Here is a 17,915-nt window from a genome sequence, read left to right on the forward strand (position 1 = left end):
TTATTTCTCAGAACTTGGCAGCTAATGCCGTAATTACCGGCAGAGACAGTTGCAATGGACCGCCGGTGGCTGAAAGATAGGCAAGACCTCAACCAAGTTTCTAGTCATGATTGCTCGTGGCAGATATATCTTCCAATGTCACGGACGCAGTCGCGGATGAACGATCTTAGGCCTTCCAAAGTGTTTCTCTAGCAGCTGTTGGGTATTGCTTGAGGCAACCGCACCACATCTCCAGTCTCGAAGTGAAAAGAATCGTACAGCTTGAGCGCACTAGAGATCAACGACCTAAGCCACATTCTCGTTGATTAACAAATGCAGGGAAGAAACGTGTGTACTTGCAAATGTTGGCACCATGACAAACGGTAAGCCGATCATCCATTCCAAAAGAATTCAACAAGCACAATGACCATTCACCATAAAAATATTATGAATTTATTACACTAGGTTTTATGCCATGGGACCATTATGAGCAGGAGCGCAGGTGCTTCCTATGAACGTATTCCTGAAGGCGGAAACTCTAGGCGCGCGATATGCTGAGCGCGTGCTGAGCTGCTGTCTACTCTCTGGAATTCCTAAAAATTAACATGCCGTTTGTAAACACATGGAAGCTTCTAATTGTATCCCACCAATAATAATTGTGACATAAAGCTGTGGGAATACTCTGCAAGACAAATTTATGTCATAAAATTTTATCAAGATTATAAAAACAACCAGAGCGTGCAGGGGCACACGGTTCCAGTAGAAAACCAGCACAAGCACTCAGTATATTAATACAGGAAGCAGTCCTGCATCATGTACCATACCCAGTATCGTGCTGGTTAATAAAAAAAACTGGTACACAAAACTGGCACACCCTCTGGGACTGATTTTTAAAATCTCGGATTTAGATAGATATAAATTGACCTTTCCCTGCAGGAATGCATGAATGCATGCATGCCAGGTATTCATGCTAATGAAATGATCATATCATTCGCATTAAGAAGGATACAGTGCAACTAATATTGGTGACATTGATTCTGTGGTGTTTATATAGTCTCTTTTTGATTGAACGACCAGACTGACTGTACATCTGGACTAGTAGAAAACAGGCCTCCAATATGTGGGCTTGCCGGGGTTAAGTTTCCAGCTTCCCGAGGGCCATTGAGTGTCCACTCCTTCCTGCAAAAAGTAGGACGTAAACATTGAGCTGCTTGACAAGACAGAATGCTGTAAGTAGTGATATCCAATCCACATATTGGAAGAGCCGTGTAAAGAACAAAAACTCGCTCAACAAAATATTATGTTATAAGAAAAGATAAATAGATACAATACCATCTTCAATAGAAAGATTCAAATAAAACGAAAAGACTGTCAAAAACTGACACTGCAAACTTTGACACCTTCATTCGTAGAAAAAAGAATCAAGTTCTCGACAGAGGAAAAAAATCTACGGTGAATATATAGCAAAATCCTGGAGAAAATTTCAACCACACCAGCAAGTCGACAACAAAAACATTGTTATCCAGGGCAATTTCGACCGAATGTGAGGAAATAAAACCGATCATTATTCTTTAAGATACATCTAGGTTTAACTTCACCAGCTTTGCTAATTCACAAGTCAAAATATCAAAGGTCATCATTCAGTTATGTTTACATCTGACTTTATGGCAACAAATAACAGGTAAGCAACCAAAAATATTAAAGAAATATACAAGACAGGTAAAAAAATACTGATGACATCCTCAGCATCTAACAGTTCATATTTTTCAAAGAGATTCTTGCTTTAAAACACTTCTTCCCCAATCCATATATCAGGATGACACTCAACAGATATATCAGGATGACACTCAACAGATAGCTGACTAGAATGGTTTCTACCAGTGAAAAGAAAGAAGATTAGCAGTACGAACAAGCAAAAAGACAGCATTGTAAGAGATCAAACTTAGAAGGGCTCTCTGCATTGCAGCATTGCCACATTAAATCTAAGACAATCTGGATATACATCATCTAGATTGTGTCACCATTTCCACAATTCCTATTTCAACATGAAAAAAATATGAGAACTCTTTATGGGTCACTCAACTGGCAAGAACTAGATCATTTTAAATATATTAACTGTAAATAATAAAAACAAATTATATGTTAACAATTTGGAGTCAGCTGTGCAGAGCCTACTCCATTAAGATTTATATCCATAGCCAAGCACTTAACAAGAGAACCGCAGTGATACTAGTTCTCGCCGCTCGCATATACTTCTTTAACTAACCACTTACTTTTGCCAGAACATTCATATTCATATTTCAGACCCTCCTCACCACAGATATCCCTGGAAAGAACAAGAAAAATGAATTTTCTGTATTTATGTGCAGTGATAAGCTTATGAGCGTAACTGCTAGAGCGAAGGCAACAACTCATATATTCGAAAGACAGAAGGGGAGCCTGGATGCGGCACAGATATGCTCAAAATTTTCCTTTGATGCTCTTGAGTATTGACCATTTTGAGGAGGCGAAGAGCAAATTACTACTGATATTTCATATTGTGTGCTCCATGTGCAAGGCCATACCATTATATTGGCAGAGAAGGTGATAAAAGTAGCTTCAAGGGTTCAAAAGCACAGATCATGATTCGTCAACACGAGAGGCCTAGCCGAAATGATGGAGGTGAGACACTAGGAACCAAGGAGCAAGAGCTGGCAGAAAGTTGCCAAACAATAAAAGCATGGTCTAGCAACAGTTTGAAGTATTTTTAAAGCTCAGTTGCATGCAGATGATATCATCATAGTCAGAATCAAGGAGCATTGAAATGAAAATTGGATAGCATACATACATCATAATTGAAGTATATAGGCTAGGAGCAAGCAACATGCAGAATATTCAGGGTGTGGAGGCCTCTAAAAATGGATAGCAACATCACAATTGGGGATCAAAAAGTTGAAGGCCAAGTGATATAAAACAGGATAACTAATACAACTTAGTAGCAACATAGCAGGATATCCTTTAATGGAGCAACAAAGTCTTGTCCGACCAATAGTTGCAAGAATTCTCAACCCTGGATGCGACTATATATTTAGAAGCTCTCCTCATAAGATCTTTGTGCTCCTGGACCCTTTCAACTAGCTTTCTTATGCTCATAATCTCAGATATTGCTGCCATGACCGAAGCATTATGTCACTTAATATATTCCTCTCAATTTTGCGCAATTTTAACAAAGACACTAATAACCTGCTTAGGCAGGTTTCTTCATTCACAGACAACAAAATTGTCCAAATGGTTCTTGGAAGCCCTTAATTCTTTTAACAATTTCTAAAACCTACTAATTATAAAATTCCATAACCCGATATGCTCCATATGACTCGCCCACTCCAAATACTGCTTAACCAGAAAGTTACAAAATGGGAAATATTTGCTGAGTTCATTTACACCCTGATGATGGATGCATAACTTCTAAATCATTAAGTGACAATGTCAAAAGAGCAGCTACTTTTGGTGGTCATCTTTTTATAGTGCTAATTGAGTTCAACTGGAAGACCATATGGTAGAGATGTGTGTAGGGCCTGATTAGGATTGGTAAAAATGAGTTTTGATAGGGCTAGTAAAATGTTCAATACAGACATCTAGTTTTACATTATAACACGATATTGACTTTTAATGGATATAATTATAGGTCTACAAACAGGTTTAACCTAACTAAACATGTTTCTACATCAAAATGCAATACTCTTTATTTTATAGTTTCTTCATGGGATTCAAGGTTTTGAAAACTACTAGCATGGGATGGTACCGGTTCCAGCAGAAAACTGGCACCAGTACACAGCATGTCAGTATGGGACGTCCCATACTTTGTGACTCTACTCAGTACCATATACCCTCTGGTACCGGTTTTTAAAACCTTGCGTGAAGTAGATCCATGCAAAGATAGTTTTTTATATAAAAAAAGAATTTTAAATTGTTTTAATTACTCTAATGGTCGGAATTAATTAATGCAATTAGCATGTGCCTTAAGTCATCTCTTCCATGGTTCAAGATTATTCACTAACTCAAAATGAAGTAGCAAGTAGAATTGCAGAAAGTTTAGTAATTCCTTAAAAAAAATTTACACCTGATTCTTTCTCGTGCTTAAAAAAATATTGATGAATGATCTCTTTATGGTTATCTTACATCACATTGAGGACAATTACAAAGAGGAAAGGAAAAGATATAAGAATTTCTAGATTTCGTTTTGAAATTGAGAAGCAAAAAGAGTAACTCACTTACGATCCATGGCTTGAAAGGAAGCTATCTTGGGAAGTACCATCTGTTTCTTGGCAGCTAGACATGATTTTTGTCACATTAGGACAGAGAGATTTCCTAATACTGAAAGTAATCAAGATTCAATGTTGACATATAACAAGTTATGGGATTTTTCCTTTATTTACATAATTTAGTTGTATAAGTAATCAATATTGTCTCAATCAACACGATGAGAACCAGGGTGCATGTTAATCAATTGTTTCGATCCACAGGACGGGTGTAGCAGATGTAGTTAAAGCTCTTGCAAATCACAGAATACTCTCTAGGTAGTGTGGTGAGGTTGCAGCAAATTAATCTTCGGATATTTGAGAGTGAATGGACAATTCTTGCTGATGATGGAGGAGCGAAAAGTAATGGATTTTAATTAGCTTGATATCATGTATAAACTGCTTGTCCTGGATATAGCTTTGAAAATGAGGGAAAAAAGGTAAGTTAAGGATAGATATGTATCTGTTTCAAATACTCAAGTACACAAGGAAAAAGAATCAAATTCTGATGCTGATACTAAGAGGAGGAACTTTTGTGGAGGTAAACTAAGCAAGACAGCCCTTTAGTTTCATAAAGCAATTGCATCCATCTTGGAGGACGTAATTTGAAGTGCATTAACTTTCCAATAACAGAAGGCAGGTAAATACCAAGAAAAATAAAAGAAAGGACATCACAAGGTTCTTTGGATTTAAAAAGAAGAGGCAGAAGTGCAAATATAGTTTTATAGTTTCGGGATAGGAGAAGATGGGATTTGAGAGGTTTTAAGCAGCAGTTTGATAAGGTGAAAAAGCAAGAGAGAAGAAATTAAGGAGGACGGAAACTAAATATTGAATTCAATATTCCAATTCTTTAAGATGATGATGATGAGAAGTTCAGCAAGATGACAATGGCCAACAGCAACTCAAATTATTGCTTCTTGGACAGAATAATCCTAACTAACAATAGAGTAACACAAGGTATGGTACGATAATGGTTTAATACTGTACTAACATACGGTACGAGTTAGCGTACAAGTCATTTAACCTGTATGCCATTTTGACTTTTTTGTTCTTTCTTTTTTTGTTCTTTTTTCAATCTGTTTATGCTTTTAGATATCATTTTAACTATCATGATTGTTTAGTTTATGATTTGATGTTGTTTGGATGCCTTTTTGGTCATGAAATAAACTTTAAGTACAATTAAAGTACTTAAAAGTGAATATACATATAATATAGCAAATGGAGTCCATTTAATGCATTTAAAACACAAAATACATACGGATATCTAAAATTTGTGAAGTGTCTGTGACCCTTGTAGACATTAGGATTGAGATTATAGTCCGGGCCTAGGATGTTACACCAAGTTTCCAGATATTCTACCCTATATTCTTGCATCTCATAACGTGCACCTACTTGATAGCCACTCGAATAATGATCCTATCTCTGATACTAGATTGGCTATCCAAAGATCGTGGAAGCAGAATCCAACCGGGAAGTTGCTTGAGATTGTGGAGGGTAGTACCCACTCAAATATGGCACCTTGGACAAAGGATATCTATGTGGGTCATAGTTTGGCTGTCTAGAATAGGATCCCATTTATGACTCAGATCCAGCTACATCTCAAAACCCTACTCCACGTGTGAGGTCAAGTGCAGCAATGATGTCATATTCAAAACAACCTCAAGAGACCCAACTCTTGTATGCAATGGCATCCTTGCGAACTCTACTAGATCAAGCACCATGCCCCCTATCATGTATGGAATAAGTGTACTGAGACTCACCGGTGAGTCGAAGACCCTAAGAATGTGAGTCATATGTAAGGGTGGTAATCGAGTAGAGTCAGGTCAGATACGGGTCGGATTAGATGTGGGTCAAGTCAAAAAATCATCAACCCAAACTAGACAGGTTTATTAAACATGTCAAAATTTTAAATCTAAATCCGACCTGTTTATTAAATAGGTAACCTGACCCGACCCACAACCCATTTATTAAATGAGTCAAGTCAGGTTACACGGGTCAGACAGATTTTTAATGGGTTAAATGGATTTAATCAGATTAAATAGATTAAGTAGGTCAGGTTAAACAGGTTTCAAATAAGTTAAGCAGGTTTTAAACAGGTTAAACAGTCGGGTCATAAGCCGACCCAATTATTAGATGGGTTAAATGGGTCAACGGTTTAAACCTGAATCCAGGGCACGTAATAAATAAGTTTAGACAGATTGACCCATTTACAACCCAAGCCCGTTTATATCAAACCCAAACCTACTTAAAGCGGTCGTTCGCAGGTCGGGTCAGGTAATAAATTGCCACTCCTAAATTCATATGCAATCGTGCCATGTGATAGCCCTAATCACCAGATGCATCATTGCTCAAAATATCATTATCATCATTGCTATATATCAAAAAGATCTGAGCAATCGGTCATCCGAGGGCTCATTAGTCTCTGAATCGGAGTGAATAGACTCTTAATCGACTCTCCACAATGGAACTGCAATTCCCTCTCCTTTCCCTTTCTTGCTGACCTGAGGAACTGCCTTCTTTCCCAAGATGCCCTCATCTGCTTGGCTCTGCTGGGTGGTTCGCTAGCATGCACCACCCTTAACATCATCATCTGTTGTGCTGGTACCAAGCTCCGTACCGGTTGCCCGGCGGCACGAGTTGATACAGCCCTGCGCCATGCCGTGCTGGCCCAATACCAACAGTATTGGCAACGGAGAGAAAAAACGAGAGAGGAAAAGAGAGAGCAGAGTAAGGAGGGAGAGGGAGAGGGCGAGGAAGAGACGTCGGTTGAGGCCGACCGGCGGAAGCCGAAGAGCCTCTGCGTGGAGGAGGCAGAGGCCGAAGAGACGCGGAGACAAGGCTCCGCCTCCTGTCCCTTGTTTCATTCGAAATAGGAGCCTGGAAGAGGCCCTTCTATTTTTTTATTTAAAAAAATTATAGTGAAGTTGGCAATGGGTTTGCCGACTTCAACATAAAATTCACAAAAATAAAATAGCCCCCCTCCGAGCCCCTGTTTTGAATGAAACAGGAGACCAAAATCGAGCCTTGCCTCTGCATCTCCCTGGCCTCCGTCTCCTTCGCGCGGAGGCTCCCCAGCCTCCGCCGGCCGACCCCGGTCGGCCTCTCTTCCTTCCTCTCCTTCTCTCCCCTCCTCTCTCTCTCTTCCTTTTTTTTCTTCTCCTTCTCTCCCTCCGGCGATAGCGTCTCAGTTTCGTTGCCGAAACCGTTCTAGTTCGCGCCGGTACGGCTCGGGACGCCCCAAACAAGACGATTCGAGATGGTTCCGCCGACCATGCTTAACATAGTAGCCTCTTCTCGGCATCTCTTTGCCAAATCTATGAGAGGATGTCTCGAATATAAAGCCTCACGATGATCAGCTCCTCCCCACCTCTATGGCTGCTCGGATGGATGTGAGCATGGCATGTGTTATTCTACCCATTGTTCTGCATCTGCCTCGGCCTCCCTTGGCACAATATATCATGAAACCATGCCAAAATCCAGAATTTTGGTATGATCTCCAGTTATTTTCTCCATTTTTTGCCGATTTTCAACATAAAAAAGAAATAACAGTAAGGAGGAAAGCAAAGAGGGCCCTTTACCTGATTTGGAATTGCATCTGAGCTTAAAAAATCCACGAAAATCTCATGATTTTATGGTTTCTACGTGGAGGAAAAAATAGTGAGGAAGCGAAGGCACGAGAGGCCTTCTATGCCTCCCTCTCAATCGTTTAAGGGAGAGTAAGAGTTGAAACACCTTGAATCAAGCAGAATAGGACAGTTCTGCTCGGTCCAGATTGAAACCACTTAGTTCGGACCCTGTCTTGACATGATCCTATGTACAATTCCGATTCGGGGATGGTACGATTAAGTATGCCCCGAACTAGGCAATTCGGGATGGTTCGGCATTCCGTGTTTCAGCATTTTAACCATTTTGTCCATTATTGCATACCAAATAAATTGAAAATTCAAAGATGCATCTAGTATGATCATAACAAGTAAATAGCAACCAACCAAACTTACAAGTGCCACCTTTCCAAATTGAATTTCTTATCTCACTCAATGTGATTCCTTAATATTTATAGTTCTATTGGAATAAACTAAATTTCAAACAATCATCGGTCAACCCAAGGTCTAAAAACTTGGTTTCGTTTTCATTTCAGCCAAGTCTGTGGAGTTTGAATTTCAACGACCTTGAAAGTTTCACTCCAAGTGTTGGGCTTTCGATCAAAAAAAAAAAGAGTTACAAATTGAGAAAAAAGAAGGCAAGAGAAATTATTAGGCAAAGGTTTAGAGTATTTTTTATTATACATAAGTTTTTTTATTTGTATAATTTCAACAATTTTAGGTTAGAGTAATGTTGCATCTAAATAAAGTGTACTAATATTTTTAAAATGAATATATGCATTACTTACTTCCTGAGTTTCAGTTGTTCAGGAATTCATTGTATTTATTCTTTAGCAATTTTGGAATTATTAAGTACTGCATGCATTCAAATATTTTTCTTCATTTTTTAGTAAAACTACAAATTTATTGCACTCTAATAATTTTTGAGGTTAAGAGGATATTTAATCAATTATATGTACATATAGAATGTTATATTCATCTTAATGGAAGAAAGATGTTATTCCTTTGAAATATCTTGTATTTAGTAGTCCATTTAGTCTTTACAATGTGTTGTAATAAGACCTCTCTGAAGGCCTCAGCCTATCAAGGGGGCTATGTTCATCATTTATCTCCTCATTTAAATCAAAAAGAAAAAAAAAACCAATGAACATTAACAATATATATGTACTTAAATAAATAAAGAAATGACCCCATTGTGATTGTAATTACAAAATAATACTTAAGAAAAGAGTTTATAGCTAGCTTCTATCGATTTCGGCCAAGATTGACTAGACCACCAACACTGGAACAAAATTGGTCAAAACTAACCAAAACCAAAAAGGTCAAACCTGCAACAATAACAATGATCTGCAAGTGGTATTTGTATATATTAGTAAGAAAATTAGTTTTAAAGGAAGGGGAAAATTCAACATTTTCGTTTAAAGAGTAAAAATATAAGAAAAAGCATTACCATTTCTCTCTCTTCCCCTTACTTCTTTCCAAAACGTGAAAAGTCTAAACACCAACGAGAGGTAGGACACAAGGAACCACTTCCCTCTCTCTCTCTCTCCCCCCTCCTGTGGTCCCACACATAACTACACAAGACGGCAAACTAGTACATGAAATGCAATGTAACTTAGGGCTAGTTTGTGCCACTTTAATTCTTAGCAATTAAACCTTTAGTATTCAATTTATCCAAAACTTCAATGTGCTGCATTTTAGCAGCATCTTTTAGGAACCAGTTGTAATTAGGATCTAGAAAGTTGGCATCAGATAGATGATACAGATAACATATAGGATGTTGTTCTGTTCATGTCTTTGATTACATTTCATGAAATGTAATAAATATTTAAGATCAAAAAGAGTTCCATGTTTTCGAGAGGTTTTAAACAAGCATAAGGTGTTATTAACAATAAGTAGCAAAATTTTGTACCAACAAACGGACAACCAAAAGAATGAGACAATCCATATTATGAAACAAAAGAAAAAAAAGAATAAATCCATTCAATTATTGAGACAACATTTTTCAAAGGCAAATTTTATCTATTGTACTGTTTGATACATTCAGCAACTAATTACCATAATTATTCGCAGTAATGCAAAAGGCAACAAACAAGACAAAGCTTAAAAGGCTGACTAGAAATCCATCACAAAATGCTTCAAGAAGTATATGGGTTACTTACTTAGACCAACAATTAGGTGGGGGTAGCTCAAAAGGATGGCTCCCTGTTGATCCATTTGAACTGTCGTATGTCGCATCATTCCTCGCAATATTATCTATGAGATTAAGAGGAAGAAAATGGCTCTCTCCATCAACAGGTAATGGTTGGAAGGGTGTTTTCTGCACCCACATATCATTCCCATTCACACTAGGACCAAGAGGACTGTATGTTCCACCATTCTGCTGATCACCAACACAAACATGCTGCAGAGATTGAATGCCAGGAAGAACATAATTCTCATTTGGACTTTGTGATATCACAGGGTTGTGCGTCAAAGGATGCATGATATCTTCTTGCTTAAGTTTGTTCGGTCCTACGGGTGAAAACCAGCTAGGATGCCTACCAACCAATCCCAATGCATCATGAGCCAGTGGAGCGCCCCACATTTGCCATGTTCCTTGTGCATTACTTGACTCATCCAAATTTGAAGCATGTGATTCCTGTGATTTTGCAGTACCAGATAATTGGCTTGATGCAGTATATTTTTCCTCAGAAACTCGCAGTCTGGACATGGGAGACTCAATGGGTGAAAGCTTGTTAACGTCTCCAGGGGCAGACACGTTCTTTAAAACATGAGGTACCTCCACCTTATCAGTAGAAACAAACCCAGAACCCAGGTCCAATGGAAGATTATCAAGTGACTCAGATACTGGCCCAAGCAAGGAGATAGGGTCCGGAACATAGCATGGATCTTCAAATAGCTCTGCTTCTTCTAGTGCTGTATTTGGTGCTGGGTCTTTGAGAGGAGGAAACATGGATTCAGATACCAAAGGAGGAACTGGATTGCTCGAAAATGATACGCTCACTGAAGGATAGGTGCTGAGAGGCAATGATCGTCCAAAATTGATTTGGTTATCAACTGAACAATTAGGAAACATTTTTTGATCAGGTGATTTTGCACTTTGAGCTTCTAGTTGGCCATTCTGACTCAGACAGCTAGAGGTATTCACATCAGGATAAGGAGAAACAGCTTCTGAACAAGCAAATAGTTGATGCCAGGATTTCTTTGGGGCAGTACTATGTGGCTGCACGTCTGAACTTACCTGGAGAGAGAAAAGAAGCATTGCAAAACAAAAGGATGCATATCATGAACTACGTTAAAATTTCTTATAAGAAAAGCAAATTTATAATAACAAAGAGGAGACATATTGTGCAGGTCATAACTCACAGGCCGATGAATGTTGGTCAAAGAAGTTCCATCTCCATTAGCAGCAGATTTCACTGTTACATGCCCAGCAGAATGAACATCTCTTTTAATTCCAGAACCATGATCAACAAAGCTAATGGCAGCCCTACTTGCTTTGTTAACTGGAGCAGCAATGCTCTGAGCATTTCTCCCAAAAAAAGAGGGACGACCGAAACCTCTAGAAGAAGATAGGAAAGAGCTCGTCATGCGACCAAAGTATCTTGGCTTATTTGTTGTCACCTTGCTTCCATGCCCAGGTTCTTTAGTATGTGATTTGTAGTTCTCTGCTGTAGATTTCAGTGCCTCCTGTTTTTCAATCTCACTCTTTCTGTCAAACTCATGCTTCCTTTCGCTTTCCCTACTCGCCCTTTTCTCAAGGTCTTCACCATCAGAATTGCTTTTGCTAGAACCTTTATCTTTCTCCCTCCTCCTCTCATGCCTCTTTTTCTCTGCTTCTTTCCTATTGTCTCTTTCACGATCAAGAGTCGAACCCTTTGTCCGCTTTCTCTCAGCTTCCAGCTTCTCGCCACGTAATTTCCTCCTTTCCTCCACTAACCTCGCAACCTCCTCCCTCTGTTTCCTCTCTTCCTCTTCCAGCATTTCCCTTTCCAACCTAGCCTGTCTCTTCTCTTCTGCTTTCCTTCTAGCTTTCTCGCCCCTGCTCTCCTGCAAATTTCCTTCATTCTCCCCTCTGATAGATGATGATCCCTTGTGATCTGCATCTGAAGAGCTCTCCTCCCTTGAATAAGGAAACCTGAAAACCTTCCTGCAAAGCCATCTCACGCTAGAGAAAAAACACGTAAGCAACTTGCAGGCAAAAGCCACCACGCCTGAATAAGACTTCTCTGTCAAGCACTGGTCATCACCGCCACCAACCCAATACCGTGGGACAGGGCTGACCCAGCTCCCATTCCCGTCCGCTGACCAATCTTGGCTGCAGATCCAACCATTCTTTCTGACAAGGTCGCCGATGATCCCCGAACTCCCAACAACAGAACCCGGAAGGTCCAGCACGGGCCTTTTAGAGATATGTCCGCAATACGAGCACATGAACCGGCCTCCGCCAGGGTTCTGGTGGCGATATGGGGTGAGGCAGTTCCGGCAGCGGCGTGTGGCCGTCTTCCGGAGCTTCTGCAGCTCGATGGCCCTGGTACGCTGCCGCTCCCGGAGGCGCGCCGACCGGCGGGCCCGCCACACCGACAGCTTCGGCATCAGGATCTCATACCAGAACAGGGTGAGGAGGAGAACCACCACGCAGGCCAGCCGCGGCGAGGTGATCTCGAACCGGAGGCCCGGAGGGAAGAACTGCGACAGCGCCCAGAAGAAGATGAGAAGGAGCACCAACCGCGGCAGCATGGTGGCCACCTGCCGCGACCACCTCTGGACCACACAGAGTATACACATTATCCGAAAACCTTAGCTTCTGAAATCAAAATCGCCGTTTCCAACCAATGCCCCAGAGATTGAAAGCCCGAGACCTCAAAATCCCTCCAATCCACAAACCCTAGGATCAAAAAGATTCACCTCGGACGCTTCCGCGCTAGCCCACTTCTGATCCGGGGCGTATTCCACCTTTATTGAGCGACTCCCAGCAAAGAAAGACAACCAGCCTAGAATCTCCAAATCCCTAAACCACAGGCAAACGAATTGCGTAGAACCTAGCGTTTGGAAGCCCTAATCTTCGAATCTCGGAGCCGTAATCCACTCGGATCCCTGAGAGAGGAAGCGATCGAAAGGGGGGTTGGTTTCCTTCGGCGTTGGATTCTCTACGGAAAGAAGAGCGCGAGGAATCAAATGGAGAGAAGGGATCGGAGACTTACGTATTGGACGTCGTTCATGGCGAAAACCCTAGCTTCTTCGGCGACTTGTCCGCGTCCGTTCCTTGCAGAAGAAGAGAAGCGAAAGGAAGGAAAGAAAGAAAAAGACAAGTATTAATTCTTTTTTTATTTTTTCTCTTTCCTCTTTCAGATCATCCCTTTGTTTATATATTTATTTTATTGTACTTTAGAGTCAGTTATCCCTCAGGGCTTTCCTATCCTATAATTTTCTCCAGCATATGGATGGAAAAACAAAGATTTCCTTTTTTTATAGATAACTCCGTCCTAGTCCCTAGAATGAAACTACAAAATTAAAAAATAAATTAATATAAAACAAAGAAGGAACAAATACAGAATCAGTCCGCATAATATTACTGTAGTTCTCCACCATATAGAAAATCATCCAATCCGTAGCGCTATTCATCTCACAATAAATATAAATAGTCAAAAATATAGTGCAACTTGTAGCTATTCTCTAGATATCCAACAACAAAGAGGGCCCATCCACCGGCTAAGCCTGGCTCAAAATCCACCTAATAACAGTTGTCAAGTTTCCCTCGAGATAAATATGGTCAGCTCTTACGACAAATCTCGCATAATTAATACCTTTCTATACCGCTTTTAATTTGCGCTAGAAATTGAATGTCATAGATTTGTCTGCCACCAACGATAATAAACACAGAATCAGAGTCTTTGATCACAAACCTTGCACCTCATCTTCCGCCTCCATTAGCCACGTTACTGTCAAAGTTCATTTTAAGAAAATGAAGAAGCTCATTTAGGGTGCAACTAAGACTAAGGAGTCGTCCTAGATGTCTCTAATTGTCATAACTTCTCTAACTGCAAGGTGGATAATCTCATTTGCTTGTAAATAATAATATTAACCTTGAAGAAATTCTTTTTCAATAAGAAAATAATAATGGTAAATGAAAGATATGCCATGCTGGGCAAGCAGTGGTAGAAGGTTCAACACTCTTAGGGTGCATACACCTACTTAGGGTTTCCATTTATGCGGCAATCACTTTTTCCGACCTAGTTAAGTGTTGCATCCATGATGGATTAGGTGACTTATTAGTAATTTTGAGGCAAATGCTAGGAAAACTTGGCTCGAATTATGCAATTAACTACTAGCATTTTAGTGCATCATTTGTGAGCCATGTTAATATTTTATAATATTATAACCGATATGGAGCATTCATGTACATGCGCGACAATTTACATAAGTAAACCATATGATGATGTAGCAATATCGAACTGGCTATGCATAAGATTGGTTGGTGCAGCTAGGAGCACAGCCAACCAAATGTAAGCCGTTAGCACGTAGGATTGCACCTAAATATCCATTCACTTTTCCTTCGATGGGCCAACAATAACAAGATGCGACATATAAGAGTTTGATAAGGTGTTCGACGAGTTATGCATATGTACACAATCTAATAACATATCTGGTTACAAAGAGATGGCCAAGATGTAGATTCATCTATAATTGTGCTTGTTCCAGTATTTGTGGATCGATGGATGTGTTTTGTCTCAAAAAAGTTAAATAGCTTGTAAAAACCATATCTAAGATACATTGCTGCATATATATGTATGCATGTATGCATGCATTTATGTATGTATATCTCACAACTTACATGTTCGATCTTGCACGATGATCTAGCAATCCACAATTAGCTACCCATGGGGTTTGCATCCATGATCCATGTGATTTGCACTTGACACCCATGGACTTAGCACGCTGGTTCGTGCTCGTCCATGGCTATACAAGGCATGTACTTTTTCTAATTAGATCTTCACACGTGAGAGGAACATGATTGACTATGATTAAAGACATAAAAATCAATTAAGACGTGCAATTGTGAAATGGTATTTAGAAACCATAATTTCTTAAGAATAAAACATAAAAGAGTCACAATTAAGATGTCGATTTATGAGAAGAGATTTTCAAAATCTTGATTTCTTCAAAGAATGCAAAAGGAGTTGGTTCGACTACCAATTTTTTAGGATTTGCACATTCAAATTTGGCAATGTTGGTTTCTTAAGTGTATGATCTTATAATGTATTTTGCTTTTCTTCAGAATCTAGGTTTCTCCTATTTTTTTTGAGAGATTTTGACAACTTGGGGGATCAGTTTTTCCCTTCTAAATCCATTCAATTTTTCTTAAACTTGGAAAATATTGTTAGTGATGTATGTGCAATACAACCTTGGAGTTCTAGCACTAGCTTTAGAGCTATCTAGTGGAAAACTAGACTATCTAAATAGAAAAATAAACCAAACTTAGAAGCAAAAAAAACAAGTTTAATCTTAAAACCTATGAGGCAAGGAAAACCAAGTAATTAAACCACCTCGGCATAACTGGTAGCTTAACTCCTTGCTACCAACAGAGTTATGTCATTGCTAAGGACTTCACATACTGATACCTTCACTTGATGAGCAAGAACTCCACCAACCGGCCACATCATTAATTTTAAGAATCTTCCATGGCTTGGAAATCTACCATGCAAAGAAAAGTTATTGCAATCATGAACTATATATGTCGAAGAGAATGCAAATTTCATTGAACAATGAAAAACTGGAGTGCATTGTGAGTAATAAGTTATAGGGTCCTTTGCAATGATAGTGACGAGCGGATCCCTATAGTTTAAGAAGAAGAAGAAGAAGAAGAAAACAAGTTCTAAATTTACTAAGCTATCCTGGTCTATTTGAGCTTCTTGGAACAAAAACTGATCTGAGAGTGAATTAATTACCATCAGATCGGCTTGGATGACAATTATACTGCCATGAAATATAGCATGTCCGGCTTGGATTCAGCATTTGGTTCTTTGATTGGTGACTTGTCACCACTAGATATTTTCGAACAATTTTTTTTTCTACCATTGGATCAAGTGACGTACTAGTTTCTCTAAAGGAAGGTATTTTAGAAGCTAGTTCGCCATAACACACTTCTAACAAATAACAAAGAGTATCCTTTTAACAGCAGACTCCTTGCCCTTAAATGTGTTCTGATGGCAAGTTTTTGCTATTAGATCATTTTTGGATCCTTTTGGTTCAAACCTAGGCCTGGGGTGGGTCAAACCTTGTGTGGTTTCAACTAATGTTGGATATGTAGTATAAGACTAATAGTAGCAAGGTGAACTCATCTGGTATTAGTCTTGAGTTGATATTTTGACCTATAAAATTATGCGATGAGGGTATACTTGTGCATCTATCTGGCTTTTTTTACTTCAATTTGCCAAATGTTTCTCTTTCCTCTTTTTTCTTTGAATATTAGGAAATATTTATTTAAATTTCTCCTTGAGTAACAATATAAATTATGAAAAAGATGAAAATTAGTATTTAGGCTACCAATTTATTATCTAAGTAATGTAAAGCTATATATTTTAGTCAACTAAAAGAGAATTTAAGTTGAACATAGATAAATTTGCTATGATTTTAGTAATAACCTTCCCTCCAACAAACCACTCGATGAGAATAAACTAAATATATATATCTAATTAAAGTCACCATACAAGTCAATCATTGGACATATGCCACATACCCTAACCTTGTGCAACACATGCAATGAGATCAATATTGTTCATATGTCATATTAGATGGTGTAATTAGATATGTTCGTCATATATTTATCCTATTTAGATACATTGTACTTCTCATGCGATGGAAGTATTGCTGCTTATAAAACTAGCCATGTGCATCTCATTCTTTCGAGCAAGATGATTCTAGTCATGCACATTTCACGTGCTATTTGTTAGCATCATGATTATTATTATTATTTGACAACATTGCTAATATTCTAATTTAAATTATAATTTTGATTATTTCATTTAACTTCAGCTTAAAAAACTATTCTAAAAACAAGGCAAAGGTGTTGGATTTGATTGATACAAGTAATCAAGAAGCTCACACGGATTTCTAAATCATTTTTTTGAAATAAATCACTAAATCATGATTAGATGATGCAAGAACGTTAGCTTGTCCTAATTGAATACCATGCTGTATTTTGTGTACCCCTTAAGTGGACTGGGTTTAGGTAACTCGGCATTAAAAATTGTTAGATCTAATAACCAATATGAGAAATGGACAGTGTGCCGGAATTGCTCAGTCCTCCTGAGATTTTTCTGCATTAACGCGTCTTTATCATGATATCTTGTCCGATTACAAAAGAATGGTGCACAAATTATTTTTTCTCGCGAGTATCGACAATGCTTGTCCCTTTTTTTTGGTTTGGGGGGGGGGGGGGGGGGGGGGGGAGTTGATGCAGCTACTTGAAATAAGCACCGAATCGACGAAAACTTCAACAAAGGTCAAATCTTTGACACGGCGAGAGACAGGGAGGGCGAGAAAAAGCATTCCAGAGGGAACCCGATCTACCGTACGATCTCCGAGAACCGCCTTGGTGCCGGGGAGAGTGGCCCTGAAGCGCACGGTGGACGACGCCACGAAGAGAGGAACCCTAGGAGTACCGCCACGACCTCGGCGAGAACGGAATGACGCATCCAAGTTCCTCGCCTTTGTTTATTTTCTTGCGTATCATCGAAAGGTTGCTTAAAAATTCGATCTTTGTGCAAATGGTGCTTGTTTGTTAGCGTAATCATCTACCTTGGTCTCTTTCGGTTCATTTTTAGCGTGGCATTTAGTTCGTTTCTTCTTTGATACCTATTTCAGCTTCAAGTTAATTTTTAGTGATTGGCATGGCTCTGAATTATGTTTTTTTACCATGACTATTATAATGTTTTATAGAGGCTGTTGTATAAGTTTGGAGAAGCAGCGCTGGCATGCCATTTTTGATTTGGTGGTTCTTATACTGTTGTTTATTGTTGAAGGAAGTTAATTTTGGCTTATTGTTTTAGGT

At 39.1% G+C, this 17,915-nt stretch overlaps 1 protein-coding gene across 1 annotated transcript; it reads right to left on the reverse strand.

Annotated features, from left to right (window-relative positions):
* Positions 1 to 701: 701 nt before the first annotated feature.
* LOC103721954 lies at positions 702 to 13,182 on the reverse strand. The gene is made up of 4 exons (XM_008812348.4): positions 13,066 to 13,182; positions 11,228 to 12,958; positions 10,021 to 11,102; positions 702 to 1,158 (listed from the first exon to the last, which is right to left on the reverse strand). Exons 2-4 carry the CDS (start codon positions 12,647 to 12,649, stop codon positions 1,026 to 1,028), a joined length of 2,637 nt encoding a protein of 878 aa, XP_008810570.2. The 5' UTR covers positions 12,650 to 12,958; positions 13,066 to 13,182; the 3' UTR covers positions 702 to 1,025.
* Positions 13,183 to 17,915: the final 4,733 nt, after the last annotated feature.

Source organism: Phoenix dactylifera, chromosome 3 (genome assembly GCF_009389715.1).
Source record: "Phoenix dactylifera cultivar Barhee BC4 chromosome 3, palm_55x_up_171113_PBpolish2nd_filt_p, whole genome shotgun sequence".
NCBI classification, from domain to species: domain Eukaryota; kingdom Viridiplantae; phylum Streptophyta; class Magnoliopsida; order Arecales; family Arecaceae; genus Phoenix; species Phoenix dactylifera.

Coding starts and splice junctions, on each gene's coding strand:
- LOC103721954 (XM_008812348.4), bottom strand. CDS start 12,649: ATGTGTATACTCTGTGTGGTCCAGAGGTGGTCGCGGCAGGTGGCCACC. Junction 11,103..11,227: donor TGACCAACATTCATCGGCCT/GTGAGTTATGAC, acceptor TTCTCTCTCCAG/GTAAGTTCAGACGTGCAGCC. Junction 1,159..10,020: donor CCACCTAATTGTTGGTCTAA/GTAAGTAACCCA, acceptor TACTTTTTGCAG/GAAGGAGTGGACACTCAATG.